Source organism: Dipodomys merriami, unplaced genomic scaffold, assembly GCF_024711535.1.
Source record: "Dipodomys merriami isolate MVZ:Mamm:240054 unplaced genomic scaffold, mDipMer1.0.p SCAF_12, whole genome shotgun sequence".
Lineage (NCBI taxonomy): Eukaryota > Metazoa > Chordata > Mammalia > Rodentia > Heteromyidae > Dipodomys > Dipodomys merriami.
In genome coordinates this window covers 17884632-17902246 of record NW_027202493.1, presented here as the reverse complement: position 1 = coordinate 17902246, position 17615 = coordinate 17884632, and the positions used below count along the sequence as shown (strand labels likewise).

The following is a 17615-nucleotide window of genomic DNA, read 5'->3' as shown; positions in this document are numbered from 1 at the left end:
ATTCAATTTGATCATGCAATGATAAAATTATTGAGGAAAATACATGATTTTCAGTGTTTCTTTTCGGATGTTTGTGGTACCACATGAAATGTTAACAACTAACTAGAAGGTGGCAGTCAAGTACATAGTATCTTATTAAGGCAGCTTGGATTAAAGTCCTCATAATCTTAAACCTATTGTTTATCTTAATGTTCTTTTCTATATAGATTTTTGTCTTGCATCATTCCTAGGGATACATCTGCAGTGTAGATTAGACTGAATTACTTACTAGCTGTTATAAGATTTCCTCTTTTCTTTTTCTATTCATGGCACATCCAGAATTGTATTAGATATATCACACTATATTTCAAACTTTAAAGCATGCTTTTAAAAAACAATCACTAAATTTCTAGTAGGCATTTTTTAGTATGTTAACAAGAAAAAAATATTTTCCATATAAACACTAGTGAATAAGCAACTTAAGAGCCTTGGATGGACTAAAAGAAATGTGTCTCAAGTCTGAACACCCAAGGTGCAGACAAGATTTTTCAAAAATACTTGGCAACACTTTTTTACCAAAACTGGGACAAAGACATTAATTAAGCTAACAGAATATGAAAATAAATTACTAAAAGTCAAACTGAATTTATAGTTTTGAACAAGTACTACATTCTATCATTTCAATTCGCCTTCAAAGAATATGAGACCCACGGTTTTTTTCCCCAAATCAAGCATTTGATGATGATATTCTTAAAATTTACACAAACTGCTTTTTAGATGTTTTTCCCTTAGATTTCAAAAAGAATATCAAAAGACAGGAAATTTGTAGGTTTACCCGGAATCCTCTATGGAGTCTGTCTTTCATAATTCCAATAAATTCTTTATAACTTAATTGATCATCTTTGTCAACATCAAAAATCTTGAAGACAGTATTCACTAAATGTGGTGAAAGTTTGAGTCCAGTAGCTACGTAGACGGCACGTTTAAATTCATCTAGACATATGTTGCATAAAAAGAAAAAAGTAGACCATTAACATCATTTTAGTATACGTTAATTACTAGAATGGTTGCAAAAGAAGTTGTTTGCTAATATGGATTATAAAATTATATAACACGACTTCATTAATCATCATGTTTTTAATAAAAAGACATTCTGTAGTCTTAATAAGGAAAGCAATAAGCAGCTGTATTTCAGGTTAATACTACATTCACAATCAATGAATGTTTAAAGGGCATCCACTATCAGTAACAGATTTTTAGAGGTTAAGATAAATAAGTTTCAACAAACAGTTCAGATGGCAGACAAGTCCAAATAACCACTACATGTAGCCACAGAAAAATTACCAACCAAGAACCAGGACCCGTAGAGATGAGTGATATTCCTTGTGCAGTAGGGAGTAGGAGAGGGAAGAGATGGGCAATGAAAGAACAGTGCTTAGTCTGGTCTGAGTAGAGCACAGAGGACATGAGGGATCAGGAGAAGCTCTACAGACTATGAGGTGAAGAACGTGTAACTCTAATGGGCAACTGGGAAACTGAAACCTATACATAGGAGATGTATCAAAGAAAAGGTTAACTTGTGCTTTAGAAGGCTTCAGCTGAGAGTTAACTGAGAAACATCAGGAAGGAAAACAGACAGTGTGACAGGCTAGGATGCTAGTGGTAGCAACACTTGGAATAATGACACTTTATTTCTTACATTTCCTGGTTTCAAAAAGAGCAATGGTCTATTCTAAACTAAGTAAACCTATATTGATTATTATTTTTTTTTTTTGTCAGTTGTGGGGCTTCAATACAGTGCCTGAGCCTCTTCATGCTCAAGGCTAGAGCTCTACCATTTGAGTTACAGTGCCACTCCCAATTTTTGAGGTAAGAGTCTGATGGGGACTTTTCTGCCCAGGCTGGCTTCCAACCACAGCCCTCAGATCTTAGCATCCTGAGGCTAGGATTACAGGAGTGAGAAACTGGGTGCCCGGCTTATCTTATTTATAAAGGTTTATAATACTAGTTAAGGGGCTTATTAATGAAGGTATGGCTTCCAAAAGTTTTGGTTTGAAAACACTAAAATGGATTGGGAAGATGTGTTTGAACACCCATCTAGAGAAAAAATGCGAACTATTTCAGGTTTCTCTTACTCAGTAGATAAATAAATGCAGCTATAAAATAGATTATCGTGTGTGTGTGTGTGTGTGTGTGTGTGTGTGTGCGTGCGTGCGTGCGTGCGTGCGTGCGTGTGTGTGTTTGGCTGGGATTTGAATTTAGATCCTTACTGACACATACTGTTGTTCTTCCTGTGGTTTTTCTAATTACTATCTTAAAAAAATTATCTTTAAGTAATTATACAAAGGAGCTGCCATTTAACAAAGCAGCTTATGAGTACAATATATCTTGATTAATGGCTATGGCTATTCCTTCCTGCCTGAAATATGGTAATAAAAACCCAAGACTGTCTTCTAAGATTTGAGCCAAGATATTAACTTATGTCAGGAACAAATAAATTCATGTTAAAAAAACAAACAGAAAGTCTTGCTATGTCAAGGATAAGGCCACAAGGATACAGAAGATGACTGTTAACCATAGAATCCTAGAACAATTCTAGCTTGTTAATCAGTCTACAGGGTAAGAGTGAGCTAGTTCTGAAGTGGTAGCATTGTATGTATTTCTATCTAAGCTGTATTTCTATGTAAGTTAAACCAATTTGATCTTATACATCATTCTGAAAAGTCAGTGTGATGGTTAACTTTGGTTGTCACTTTGATTGGATTAAGAAGCTCAGAGATTAGGAAAGCACATCTTTGGGTGTGTCTGTAATAGTGTTTCCCAACAGAACTGAGAGGGAAGACCTTCCCTGAACAGCAGGGATCCTCATGGAATAAAGGGAGATGAAAGAGGAGGCCTGCTTCTCTCTGCTTTCAGGCCTCAATGATCAGATCTGTTCTATTCTACCACGCCTTCTCCACCAGCAGGAACTGAAACCTCTGAAGTTAGAAGCCAAAATCAACCCTTCCTCCCTTCAGTTGTTTATGTCAGTTATCCTAAGTTCATGGTAAAGAGGTGGCTCTGATGAGAAATTTCAGGTGTTTGAGCTAGCAGGGGTAATCAGTAGGATAAACAGCGTCCTGTAGGAATTTCTGAGGCACGGCTAGCTGGCCACGTGTCCCTCTATGTTACTGAGTCCACGAGGTTCCTTCTTCCTTGAACTTTTAAAACACTGTAAACCAACATGACTAGCTTTTCTTTATTATGAAAGAGAGTAAAATATGTTCAGTGAAATATTTAGAATATTTTCTTTAAATTTTTCTTAGTGTCAGAACCTATTTCACACTGAAAGCAAGAAATCACAGCATATTTAATTAACCTGTTAGAAAAAATCTCTAAAAAAATATGGAGTATTATTATTATTTTTTTTGCTCTTAACCTTTTTTTTGTTGTGACTAGGCAAGTGTATTATCACTTGAGCCACATCCTAGCCCTTTTTTGTTTTAGTTATTTTGTGAATAGAGTCTCATATTTTGCCCAAGGCTAATCTAAGTCTGTGATCCTCCTCTCTAGGCCTCCTAATAGCTGGGATTACGGATGCAAACCACCAACCAACCCTTGTTTCTTGGTTGAGACCATAGTCTTCAAAGTTTTTGCCTTGGCTGGCCTTGAACCACAATCCTCTCAATCTCTGTCTCCCGAGTAGCTGGGATTATAGATATGTCCCAACATGCCTGGCTCTGCTTTTAAGTCTTGAAGAATGATTACTTACCTTGTCCTATAGAGCGACTTGCAAAGTTATACATGTTGAGGGCTATCGCAAAGTCTTCTAAGTTATTCAAAAACTGGAAAAATGACCTGAATTCATCAAATGTGATGCCCTAATTTTGGAAAATAAATAGAAATGTAATTAGTACATCCAAATTTATTAAAATAAGTATTGTAAGAGACCCGGAAACACAACAAATCAAAGAAAGGTTGGACAAATGGGATTGCATGAAGTTGCAGAGCTTCTGCATGGCAAAGGACATAGCTAGCAAGATCAATAGAAAGTCCACGGATTGGGAGAAGATCTTAACTAGCCACACAACAGACAAGGGTCTCATATCTAAAATATACTTGGAACTCAAAAAATCAAACCCCCCAACAACAAATCCTCAAGAAACAACTGCCCAATAAATAAGTAAAGACTTAAAGAGAAACTTCTCTGAAGAAGAAAGAAGGATGGCTAATAGACACATGAAGAAATGCTCAACATCCCTAGCCATGAAAGAAATGCAAATCAAAACAACATTGAGATACCACCTCACTCCAGTTAGAATGGCAAAAATCAAGAACTCTAACAACAACAGATGCTGGAGGGGATGTGGACAGAAAGGAACCTTACTTCATTGTTGGTGGGAGTGTAAACTTGTTCAACCACTTTGGAAAGCAGTATGGAGGTTCCTCAAAATACTCCACATAGAGCTCCCCTATGACCCAGCAATCCCACTTTGGGGCATTTACCCAAATGTTTACAAACAAGAGCACACTAAAGCTACCAGCACAAGTATGTTTATTGCAGCATTATTTACCATAGCTAACATATGGAACCAACCCAGATGCCCCTCAGTAGATGAATGGATCAAGAAAATGTGGTATATATACACAATGGCATTCTATGCCTCCATCAGAAAGAATGACATTGCCCCATTTGTTAGGAAATGGAAAGGCTTGGAAAAAATTATATTAAGTGAAGTAAGCCAGGCCCAAAGAAGCATAGGTCCCATGGTTTCCCTTATTTGCAATATCTAGTATATGTATGAGTCAAGCGGAAAAGGTCAGATAATGTGATGTTAGGAAAATGAACCCTTAGACATGTATTTTAATGTTTTTTTTTCTTTCATGCATTTGTTTCTAACGCATTTATAAGATTATCTCTTTGTTGCTTTGTATGCCCCTCCCCCACAGTATAACCTCTGCTTTCACTATATATGATGTCAGTATAACCTGTGGAGGAGATGGGGAAAAACAAGTCGTTTAAGGATACAGGTGGACCTGTTGCAACAATGAGAAGTACAAGTTGTCATGTCGAAAACGAGCTTTACAACGTTGGAGCGGGGGGGGGGGGGGTGGGGGGGCAGGGAGGGGATTGGGAGGGGAGGCTGGGAAGGGATGTGAAGGGTAAACAGAGGAGGAGGCTGCAATGCTAGATAAGAAATGTACGCATTATCCTGCCCATGTAATTGTAACCCCTGTGTACTGTATGTTCACAAAAAAATAAAATAAAATAAAATTTAAAAAAAAGAATAAAATAAGTATTATAAACTAAAAAATAGAAGAAAAGTGATTAAACATTTGCAGTATATCTTGTAACTATTTTAGGACACATTTTAGAAATTTGTCTCCAAAAGGAATATATGATTCACTCAGATTTATTTCCAATGACTAGTGTTACTGTCAACATAATAAGTGATTTTTTTCCCTACTGTCAAGTCAATAAAAATGTTAAGGCCCAATATTTTTAACAGTGTAAATATAATGATAAAGAAATGAAATCCATAAACAAGTTTGTCTTTCATAGGTACTCCTTAAATATGATTCAGCATTAGATCACATCTTCGGACTGACAGAGCAAACTCAAAATGTTTACTAAGCATAAATAGTTTATTTGAACTTGCTGCCAAGACAGCAGGAAGAAGTACTGACTGTGCAGATCCAGCACCAAGCCCAACACCAGAGCCTGAGCAGCCGCCTCTGGAATGTCACATGCATAGAGTACAAATGCTACCACTGATTCAGCTTGAATTAGAGAAGAAAGTTATTTGAAATGTAAGTGTGCTATCTTTGAGAATACAAATCTGAACTTGAGAAACTACATTTAGTATGTGTATTTTCAACACAATTAACACAACTGAATAGGTACACTGAGAAGAACAGAGGGCAGATACCTTTGGCTTAATTTTTAATATAATGGTAATACAGATCAAATTCAAAAACATAAAACAATCCTTTTTTATTTTGTCTTGTTTTTGCCAGTATTGGGATTTGAACTCAGGGTCTTTTGCATTCACTTGGCTTTCTTCCTCACTGCTGTTGCTCTATCACTTCAGCCTCATCTTCAGCCAAGTTTTTGCTAATTATTTTGGAGATAGTCTCAAAAGTTTTTTGTGCCTGGGCTTGCTTGGAAGCATAATCATTTAGATCAGCCTCCTGATTATATTCATGAGATACTTGCATCAATAATACCTTTGTATAAGTTAAACATCTTGTGCTTAAACATATGAAACAATAAGTGGTATCTTTATTTTGAAGGAGATAATCAAGCAATCATCCAGAACATGAGACACAGTAGAGGGGAGAAGAAATAAACACGGCCATTTCTTTTTCCTACCTCCCTACGCTGTCTCCTAGAATTACCACTATAATGAACTACTGGGATTTGGATGGTACACATTCAATAAAGGTAAGAGGAAAGAAGTAGCCTATTTGCTAACAAAGATAAAGCAATAATGACTGGAAAATGTAAAACAAAGCATCTAAAATATATAACACTGAAAGCACAGAAATAAACCTATATTTGGTCAATTGCTTTTTAACAAGAGTACCATTACCATTTATTGAGGAAAGAATAGGCTCTTTAACAAATGGTCTGGGCAACTAAATATACATATTCAAAAAAAGGGGAGCAAACCTTTACACACTGTCCATAAATTAACTCAAAATTAATCAAAGATCTAAAATTTAAAACTAAAAGTATAAAACCCTTAGAAAAAGCCAGAGATAAAATCCTACGGTCAATGAATTGGCAGTGGCTTCTTAACACATGAAACCAAAAGCACAACAAACAAAAAAAATTGATAAATTAGATCAAAACTATAAACTTGTAGACATTAAAAATCGCAGATTGGGAGACAAGGCTTGCAAATCTACGTCTTATAAGGGCCTAATATATAAACAGTAATCAAATGGCTCAAGAAAACATTATATATATAATATGTAATATACATATAATATATATATATAATGGAATTCTATATTTCCATCAGAAAGAATGACATTGCCCCATTTATAAGGAAAGGGAAGGCTTGCAAAAATTATATTAAGCAAAGTAAGCCAGAACCAAAGAAACAGGCTATATGGTTTCTTTCATTTGTAATAATTAGAATGTGCCTATAAATCTACACAGAAACCCAATGGATAGACAAATAATTACACTTGGACATGATTAATTAAACAACACTCTAAATATTCACACGAGAACCAAGGAGGATATTATTAGGAGAGGACCACAGCGGTCAATATAAAATGATGTTTATTAAAATGAACTCCAAGAAATGGAAACAAGAGGTTTTTGTTTTCTTTTTTAAACTGTACTGTTCGTGGATCTTTTTTCCCCCCCTCCATTTGGCGTATTCCCTCTTGTCACTGCTTTTGATTTTTGTGTCCCTTGCCTTGTATATGTTTATCTGGCTTGGGGAGGGAAGTGGAAGCACAGAAATGGTGGGACAAAGGGTGAAGCAATTCAGCAGTGATACTCACTGGACACTACATGGGAAATGAACTACACAACTTGGTGGGGGTAGGAGGGGGAAATGAGAAAAATGTGGGAAAATGAGGGAGGGGGGTAACGGTCAAAAAGAAATGTACTCAATTACCTGACTTATGTAACAGTAACCCTCCTATACACAACATTTACAATAAAATTTTTAAAAAAGAAAATGTTGCAATAAAAAGGAATAATATATAAAGAAGGTCTAAAGGAGTCTCAAAAATCAGTAACAAAAAGACAAACAAATTAATTTAAAAATAGGCCAAAGACTTGAATAGAAGTTTCTTTGAGGTAGGTCTATACAAGGCTATCATACATAAAAACTGCTGAAATAATCAGTCACTGTGGAAATGCAAATCAAAATCAGTGAGGTATCACTTCACAATCACTAGAATGACTATATAGAAAAGGCAGACAATAATAAATGTTAACAAAGATGGGGGAAATGATAAGCCCCATGTATTGCCAGTGGGGTTGTAGAATTGGTAAAGTTACCTTGGAAAACAGTTTGGCAGTTCTTCAAAATTTTAAACACAGGGTTGGTAATGTGACCTAGTCATTTATCCCAAAATACATGCAAATTCTCTTGGAAATAGTACATATTTACATGTATTTCTGGGTGCCAAAACTAGAAACAACTCAGATACTCAACAACTGAGAAACAGATAGCAAAATCTAGCATATCTACATGCTAGAGTATTACTTGGCAATAAAACGGACCACAGTGCGGATACTACCATAAGAAGTTATGCTAAGTAAAGGAAGTCAGACACAAAGAACCATATATGTATGAGTCTACCTGTATGAAATAACACTATTAGATCAATCCATAAAGACAGAGGCCTGGGACATCATCAAGTGTGATAACATATGTTTTATGGGACAGAAAGAAGATAGACAGAAAAGGAGATGAGCCAAAGAAATATCTGAAGAAATAATGGGTGAAAACTTCTTAAATTTGATGGATGATATGAGTCTACATATTTAAAATGTGGAATAAACTCTGAGTAGGATAAACTTAAGAGACTTGTTCCAAAACACACGGTCATACTTCTAGAAAAGAGAGAAATAATCATGTAAGGAGGTACAAGAAGATGAGTCTTCAGTAAGCCCAACCTCTGATTTCTAGCCAAATCATGGAGACCAGAGGAAAAGGGATAATATATTTCAAGTGCTAAAAGAGAGAAGAGAGAGAGAGAGAGAGAGAGAGAGAGAGAGAGAGAGAGAGAGAGAGAGAGAGAGAGAGAGAGAGAGAGAGAGAGAGAGAGAGAGAGAGAGAGAGAGAGAGAGAGAGAGAGAGAAGGCCAGCCAAGAATTTGGATTGTGGGCAAACACCTTCAAAAAAGAAGAAATTAAGAGAATTTTAGATAAACAAAAGCTGAAGATTTTTATTACTAGCAGACCTTCCCTATCAAAAATAAAATAAAATGCTAAAGAAAGTACTTCAGGATAAAAAGAAAACTAGACAGTAACATACAGCCGTATGGAAAAATAGAGTAGAATACATAATTATAACAACAAAAAAGCCTAAAATGAAATATGCCACTTTGAATTCTTCTAGGTATATACATGAAAAATTGGTAAGTAGTACTCAAGTACACATATATCCTTAGCAACCCTAGTCCAGAACAAATGTTCATGGATGATAAATAACTTGTAGTATATAAAAACAATGAAAGGTTCCATCTTACATGATTCAATTGATTAGAAATGTAAAGACTACATGGAATATCTTGAATAGGTAAGTTCACAGAGATACAAACTACAATGTTTGCAGGATAAAAGGAAATGGAAATGGGGACAAATGACTTAATATTTATAGGTTTTATTTTTGGTGTAGTGAAAATGTTTAAGAAGTAGAGTAGGAAGGATGAAGCTTCTGTGAACTGGAATGGGTGATGAGATGTGAAACAAGTTTTACAACCATTAAGATATCCATCAGATCCTTATGTTGAGTAGGCAGTACATTATAAAAAGCTAAATTCAGTGGGAGAGGTTTAACTGGAGACATAATCTGAAAGTCCAAATACCAGGGACTAATATTCAGTAGGTTTAATTTTATCCTTAAATGCTAGATTATATACCCAACTTCTTGTGTAAAACCCTCACTTGAATAGCCTGTAGGAATATTAAACGTCATTTCAACTTGTGGTTCAGGCCAAACACCTAATTCTCCTTGATTCATCTTTCTCTCTCAAAATGCAATACAAGCTACATATAAGTTTCATCAGCCCTATGTTTTAAATGATCCAATATATGACTTCTTTTCCCTGTTTTTGTCCTAGTCTAGGCAATGCTTATCTTTTATCTAAATTCTTCAAATGGAATCTTGTCTTTCCTTCAAGGTTGGGCATACTAAAGTCTGTTTTGTTACATAGTAGCCAAATGATCTTTTGAGACATAAATTGAAACATCAATCACATTATATAAGGTGCATGAAGCAGATCAAATGAGTGTCATAGTAGATGGTCAATGCTTGAATCAACAGATGTCATTCATGAGGTCTAAGAGAAGGTTAGCAAGCTTTCTTTATAAAGGGCCAATATATTCGTTTGTGCTGTCCAGATGGTCTATGCTGCAACTTCTTTAACCTTATGGTACAAAAGCAATCAAAAACAATACTCTTAAGAGTCACTATTAAAATTAAATCTAATTTTCTTCTCTTTGGTCTACAATGTCTGTTAGTCAGTCTCCATCATCATCATCATCATCATCATCATCATCAGCAGCAGCAGCAGCAGCAGCAGCAGCAGCAGCAGCAGCATCCTAATTATCAGTCTCTCCTAGTTCAGAACAATTCCTTCTGGCTACTTCTCAAATAAACTCAGGTTTTGTTTCCCTCACAGGCCGTTGGTATGTGCTGTCACCTCTGCCTGATTCATCCATACCTTCGCAGAGTTCACTCCCCAGAGGCTCTCTCAAAAGCTCCTTTTCAGAAGCACTCTCCCTAACAGTCCATCAGTTTTACCAGCCATCATGATTCATGGTCTCCTTCTAAGTATTTTACATTGTCTGAAAGCATACTATTTATTTATATTCTGTCCTTACTTAATTTGCCTCTTTATTAAAATCTTGTTTCTATTACATAAGGATGTATTAATCTTTCTACTTTGTTGTTAGCAGCTAGAATAAGGCATCATAAATACTAAGCACTTAATACCTGCTTGAAAAACTGAATGAAAATCAAAATATTTTTAAAATGTTAAGTGTCACTGAAATAGCAGAAGTTTTCTTTTTCTGTTGGAAAGAAAAGGATGAGAGGTAGAAGAAAGGCAAATAAATAATGTGTGATGAAGTAATTGTTAGCTTAGAAAGTCCTGGGTTTGAATCCTTGGACAAGGCTAAGTATTTAGAAGCTCTGGCTTCCTTTTTGGGAAAAGAAAGATGTTAAAATTGCAAGATTGTTTAAAGAATTGATGAGGTAATTCAGAAAAATAAATTGAGTCACTATGTTGGTACGAAATTTTCCATTTCTATTCCAATCACTTTTAGTGCTTAAAACTTCTATCAATTAAACATTTTCATAAGCTGAATTTAACAATTTTTTTATTTACAAACAAGATATAATAATCAACTACAGTTGGGTATAGTGGTACATGCTTATAATCCTAAATTCTTGGATAGCTAAGGTAGGATTGTAAGTTTGAGACCAGCCTGTGTTACATACACCTTTCAAAAACAAACAATTCAATTGTAAAAACACTAGATAGAGTTTGCATATCATCATTGCTCCTAGAACTTAACATTGTGAGTTACATTTTGATGTTTTCATCTAATAGAAAAAAAAATAAAGAAAACCACCAAAGGCCCTAATAGCTAGAGTAGTACAGTTTCCAATATCTTATTTTATTTTTTTAAGAGACTTACCTATAGGTTGGAAAAGCCCAGTTTAACTAGGAAAACAGATAAAAGCCCTCAGATTAAAAGATAATGTAAGCTAATAGCCAAATGCTTCAATTCCTTTTCTTCTCATTCCTTAGGGGGGGTCTTGAGAACTGTTAACATTGTCACAGTGTATCCATTCTACACAAAGTTAAACTATTTGCAAGTTTTCCTTGGGTAGACTAACTTGATCCTTCTATAAACAAATAGAAGGCAGTATATCCAAAACATCCCATGCTTGAAGGGGTTCTTGTGGCAGCAGTTCTATTTGGTTGCAATGATGCATTCAAATACCACTAGATAATGCAACTGCTCAGAAGTGCTGACAACACATTTGTCACCAAACAAATAGATAACCAGTTGTCCCGGGTTCTTAGCCATTCATACCATCCAAACTCCATGAAAAGCCTCACTTCAACTGCTGATAAGATCACTCACTCAACAATAGAGCTCTTTAAATGACTTTTCATTAGGGTGTTATAGAAATGAACAGAGGGTGACAGAAATAATGCCAATACAAACTGCTTTATATGAAGTGATGTTTGTGTTCTAGACAAAGTATATAACTCAGCAGGATTCTCTTGAAAAATCGTATTCTTAGCTGTAAGGATTTTCTGCAAGAATATATGAACATTTAGCCAGAATTTAAAATTGTTTTTAAAATTTAAACAGCACTTAGGAAACAAAGGAAAAAAGTATTTTTAATTTACAGAGAAGCAAGAGACCTAATAAAAGGGCCAGACATTTTGTAGACTTATCCAAAATAGCAAAGATAATGTATATAATAACAAAATAAATAAAAGGAATTAGATACCTTTTCTTCAGGTATACTATAACGCACATTTTCCAAAAACACTGATGTATTTTCCACATTTGTATAACGTAAAAGAATATGAGCAAAATCTTCTTCACTGATAGTATTCATCCCATTAGAATAGGAAAGGAATTCTATTTCTAGAACTTCTGTTTGGAGATTATCCATGAACCTGTGATCAAAGTACAAGAATAAGCAAGATAAATGATCAAATATTTATTCTTCTAGAGAAGGTTATGAGGAAAAAATTAATTATATGATGATACACAGTTTCATTAGCTGCCTCTCTGTAAATGGGAAAGCAAGCACAAACTATAAGAACTTTTACCACCAATAACAGAGGGCTTGAGTTCCCCCATCTGTTAAGTGGGAGTGATAAAGTACCTTCCAATGTAGAGATGACACATTGCTTATCAATATTACTTGAGACTACGGCACTGGTAACATAGTTTCTTCTTAATATACAGGGTGTCACAATGAGAATATACGAAGATTTTTGTCATTCAGTAACTTGTCATAATTCTAAGTTTAACCACTGGTTCACAAATACTATAGGAAATGGATATTTGTTACACAACATCTCCAATTAAGATAAAAGTAACGAGGTGGTGCCACTATACTAGATGACTTGCAAAGCCCCTTTCAACTTCAGCAATTCCAACAATTTCCAGTTAAAATTTTTTAAACTTACCTATAAAAATCTTCAAAGTTGAGCTCAGCTTTTCCTTTCTTTCCAAAAAAATGTACAAGAAGTGTAGTATCTGCAACTAAACTTGTGATGTCATCAGCACGCTTAGAAAAAAACAATTTAAAAGTCAGTTGCAATAGAAAAATAGACAATTTAACGAATTTTTATCAACATAGTACTATCAAGAATGAAAAGATATTAACATTAGAATGAAAACTTCATGGTATAATAATCGATGTAATTATAGTTAAAATGAAGCTTGAATTTTGATAACAGAAATTGGAACAAAATTGATCCTTATCTTCAAAAAATGTCAGACATTATTATAGTTTGAGAAGTTTTTGACCTCAAATTATGTCCACAGGATATCTTCATTTTATATGATAGTTTAAATCCTTTAGAAAAGATTTAAATATTCTTTTAAGTAATTTGTTTGATTATTTTAGTCAATCTGAAAAATACAAGAGGCAATTTCTTATATTGAGTATATGAAGCTGATGTAAGAATATCTCCATGAAACAGCTTCCTCTAACCAGGACACTTTTCAATTGTTATATAATTACAATATTCTGGATAGATTACAATGTATTTTGAAAGAGAAACTACAGCAGAAACTTAACTTGGAGTTCATTATAATTTTTCAAAGAAAAGTGCTATATAATTCTTTGACCTGGGTGGGAAATTAATTTCAGAATTGAGTGTAGTAGATGAACTACTACAGGCATGAAGCCTGTAACCTCTGTAGCCCAGCTCAAGCAAAAAGTTTATAAAGCTCCAACTCAACAGAAAGGCTGGGCAGGGTGGGATGTATCAGTCATAGGAGCTACATCAGGAAACATAAATACAAAGATCATTTCCAGGTTGGCCTCAACTAAAAATTGAAACTCTATCTTGGAATAATCAAAGCAAAAAGGGATGGTAGTGCCGGACCAAATATTCTTCTTCTCTTCCATTGATTAGTATAATATAGTGGAGATTACCCCTTCTGATTTTGCCTCTAACTTGTCCCATTAGTCCCTTAAATGTTTCCTAAAGGATACTCTACTGCCTTAATTACTTGTATCTCTCTTAAAAATTCTAGCATGGAGGGAATCCACATTTCAAATTATCTAAAACTGTTGAAATTTTTTAGTAATCATCTAAATGTTCTATATATATTGAAGTAAGCAAATTTATATTTTCTTAGTCCATCTCCAGCACATAACCTCCTTAGAATTGGTTCAGAAGACCTCTACTACTCATTCTATATTCATTTGCTGAGAAGTCCATAGTATTCTCAGCAGCTGGAATATATAAGAAATTCCCTATGACACGCCCAGTGTCTGTGAAGATCTGATAGTACTTTGAGCTAATTGCTAAAAGAAAATATAGCCAGGTGGCCAAGTGTCATGCACTATTTTTAAATCTATCTACTTGAAAACAGCTCATAACTGTTGAGGAATAAGGGTGGTAGTAGCACATTGCTCCATACGTGAGATGAGACAACACAATTTGAACTAATGCTGAAAGGTAGTATTTCACCAGTAGCTTTAAGTTGATGAGCTACGCCTCTCTAATAAGAAGAGAATAAGCTGTTAAATAGTCCAGGGTTCACTGACTTTCTTGACTTTTGTTTTATAAGCTGTAAAATGGAAATCATTTTATGGATAACAATTGGGTGGATAGTTAAGATGTAATTTCAAATAGAGCATACAAATGTTACTGGCAGTCAAAAGTTAGAAACACCATTTAGGGAAAAGGAGCCAGATATGATTTAATATAGTATGACCAGTTTACTATCCTTGGAACAGCTTAAATTAAAAAGGGGAGGAAACACCTCAGAATCATGTCTTAAACTAAGTGTAAGAATACAGGCTCGTGCTCGCTTTGGCTGCACATATACTAAAACTGGAATGATACAGACAAGATCAGCATGGCCCTTGTATAAGGACAACAAACAAATTTGTGAAGCGTTCCATTTTTTTGAGGATCACAAAGGCTCAATAGCTATGTGCATATGATCATATAAAATGATGTTTATCAAAGTGAATTCCAAGAAATGAAAATGAGGTTTTTTTTGTTATTTTGTGTTTTATTTTCTCTTTTCTCCTCTATTGCTGTTTTTGATTTCTTACCTTTTGTCTTGTATTTAGGTTTATCTGTTTGGGGGAGGGTAAGGGGGACACAGAAATAGTGGGACAAAGGGTGAACAAATGTAGCAGTGAGACTCACTAGGCACTCTGTTGAAAATGAACTATACAACTTGGGGGTCCAGGTGGGTTGGGAGGATTAACAGGGAGAAAACAAGGGAAGAGTTGACACTATTCACAAAGAAATGTACTCATTTATCTGACTTCTGTAACAGTAACCCCCTCTGTGCATCACCTTTACGATAACAATAAAAATGTATTTTTTAAAAAGAAAGAGGCCCTAGTCTATCTGCATGAAAAAACAGAGTTTGTCTCTCTGGAAGCTAGAGAGTTGGGCAGGAGAAAAAGGGACAATGTGACATAGTGGGAAATTGCTAGGAAGATGTTTTTGAAAAAATCTGCTTCCTTCACAAAAAAGCAGTAGTATGAGCAAACTTAAGGATGAGCTTAGGATTCAGGTGCCTGGCAGTGAAGACTAATAGTATTTATGTAACTTGGAGAAGCTAAGATCTCTGAGCATAACTTTGGGAATGATAGAATGCATCCTAAAATGTAGTTATAATGACAACATGTAAATTTTTAGCACTCTGCGTACCATATTCAAGAAATACTATTTATTACTATTTATTTTTGCCAAATTAGTTAAAGGATTGGACATGACAAAAATGATGGCACTATTAAAATGTCATGGAAAATATTTTTAGATGCTATACTTGTCTTATTATTGAAAATAAATGCTGTATAACTTTCAAAAAGAGTCTTAAAATGAGAAGTTCCCAGATCACCACCTGTTAGATAACTACAATGATATAATTTAGGAATATCTTTCTTCAGTGTTGTGATGTCATCATGTCTCAAGACACAGTGTACTATAACTGAGATGCCTTTGTTACATACAGGTTTTTAATAATGACCTCAGCAGGCCAGATCTTCTTATGCTCACTGAGCACAGCAGATCTTTACTTACAAGTCTCAGTGTTAAATCTTATTAGATTCAGGTTGCACCTACCCAGATAATCCAGAGCCACAGATGCAGAAGTAACAGTTTGACACTGGAGAAAAAAAACTTAAAAATGGAAATGGAGAATCCCCTCCCACTCAGTGAAACTCAGTACTGCTTAGAGTCACTGAAAGCAATACCAATGTCCTAGGTACCGTAACCGTGTTATGTAACTTACATCACAAGAAGTTTGGGACAAAAATAGAGACTTTATCCCTCTGATTCTATGCTCATTGTTAAAATAAAATAAATTCAGGTGTTTTCATAACAAAGCAAGAGAAGCCACAAAAGAACACACGGACCATTTACAGAAAAGTCTATTATCTAATTTTGTTTTGATTAAGAATTACTTTAGGCTGGAGGCAGGGAGCTTAGTGGTGGGACAGTAGCCTGGTTTTAACATGCATCAGACCTGGGGTTCAATCCACAGCATCAAAAATAAACAAGTAGCCGGGTGCTGGTGGCTCATGCTTATTATAATCCTAGCTACTCAAGAGGCTGAGATCTGAGGATTGTGGTTCAAAGCCAGCCCAGACAGGAAAGTCCGTGAAATGCTCATCTCCAATAAGCCACCAGAAAACTGGAAGTGGTGCTGTAGCTCAAGTGGTAGAGTGCTAGCCTTGTGCTGAAGAGCTGAGGGACAGCACCCAGGTACAGAGTTCAAGCCCCATGACCCACAAAAAAATAAAAATAAATAAATCAATGAGTCAATCAATCAGTATCTACTTTAAATGGTTTCATTTTAAAAAATGAAGTAAAGTTGCATACAAATTCTTCATTATATAGAAAAAATTTTATGGGAGTTTTTCAACATATTTTCACTGATTGTAATTTTAAAATAATTTTAAGCTCTATACAAGTGATGAAGAAAATCTTTAAATTCATGATACAATGAAAGTTTTTCAATAACCTATCAAAAACTATTAAGGATAAGTAGAATTTAAAGCAAATGTAAAAAATGCATTTGTGATGTTCAAAGTACTATTTATAATTCTGGTACTGATCAACTATACTCAAATGAACTTATATTCTGAATTTATCATATGCTTTTGGTTAGTGAATGGTAATAGCCCTGATATTTGCAAATTTGTATTATACCATTTTAAACTAAGTGCAAAAATATTTTACTAAATCGAAAATATTTATAGTTAGAAACTACTCTGGGATAAAAAAATGAGAGGCTGATAAACAAGTTACCTGTAATAATGAAAGAGAACTACTTTACCTTAATAATTAAATATTAGATATACAACAAAGAAATACAAATACATTTCAAAGTTTTCTAAGCCAATTTGAATCCTAAAATACTAATACTATAATATACTATACTATAATATACTAATACTATAATATACTATGTATAGTATACTAAAGTTTGTTATAATAGTATTATAAAGGATTACAGTTCTAACTTAATTATAGTTAAGTATCATTATTATTCTCTAATGCAGAAGAGTTGTAATAGTATAATCCCCAAACAATTACTTTATGTGGAAATAAAAGGTTTTTTTCTTTTTCTTTTTTTTTTTTTCTTCACTTTCTATCAGCACAAGGATATACCATGTGACCCATGTGTTAATTTGAAGCTAGGCCACATCTGGCTGTAGACATTA

The 17615-nt window shown here is 34.6% G+C and overlaps 1 protein-coding gene and 1 non-coding gene across 4 annotated transcripts in view; one reads left to right on the top strand and one right to left on the bottom strand.

Annotated features, from left to right (window-relative positions):
- The window catches only part of Micu3 (mitochondrial calcium uptake family member 3), a 78641-nt gene that overhangs the window by 2845 nt on the left and 58181 nt on the right, over positions 1–17615 (bottom strand). For all 3 annotated transcript variants that reach the window (XM_070016295.1, XM_070016296.1, XM_070016297.1), the window contains 4 exons: positions 12877–12977; positions 12186–12357; positions 3731–3839; positions 815–972 (listed from right to left, as the gene is read on the bottom strand). In XM_070016295.1, coding sequence (XP_069872396.1) covers positions 815–972; positions 3731–3839; positions 12186–12357; positions 12877–12977 — 540 coding nt within the window. The remainder of the gene's footprint in view (positions 1–814; positions 973–3730; positions 3840–12185; positions 12358–12876; positions 12978–17615) is intronic.
- LOC138823460 (U6 spliceosomal RNA) lies at positions 14731–14837 on the top strand. Its single transcript, XR_011370817.1, has one exon. It is a non-coding gene; the product is annotated as a U6 spliceosomal RNA (small nuclear RNA).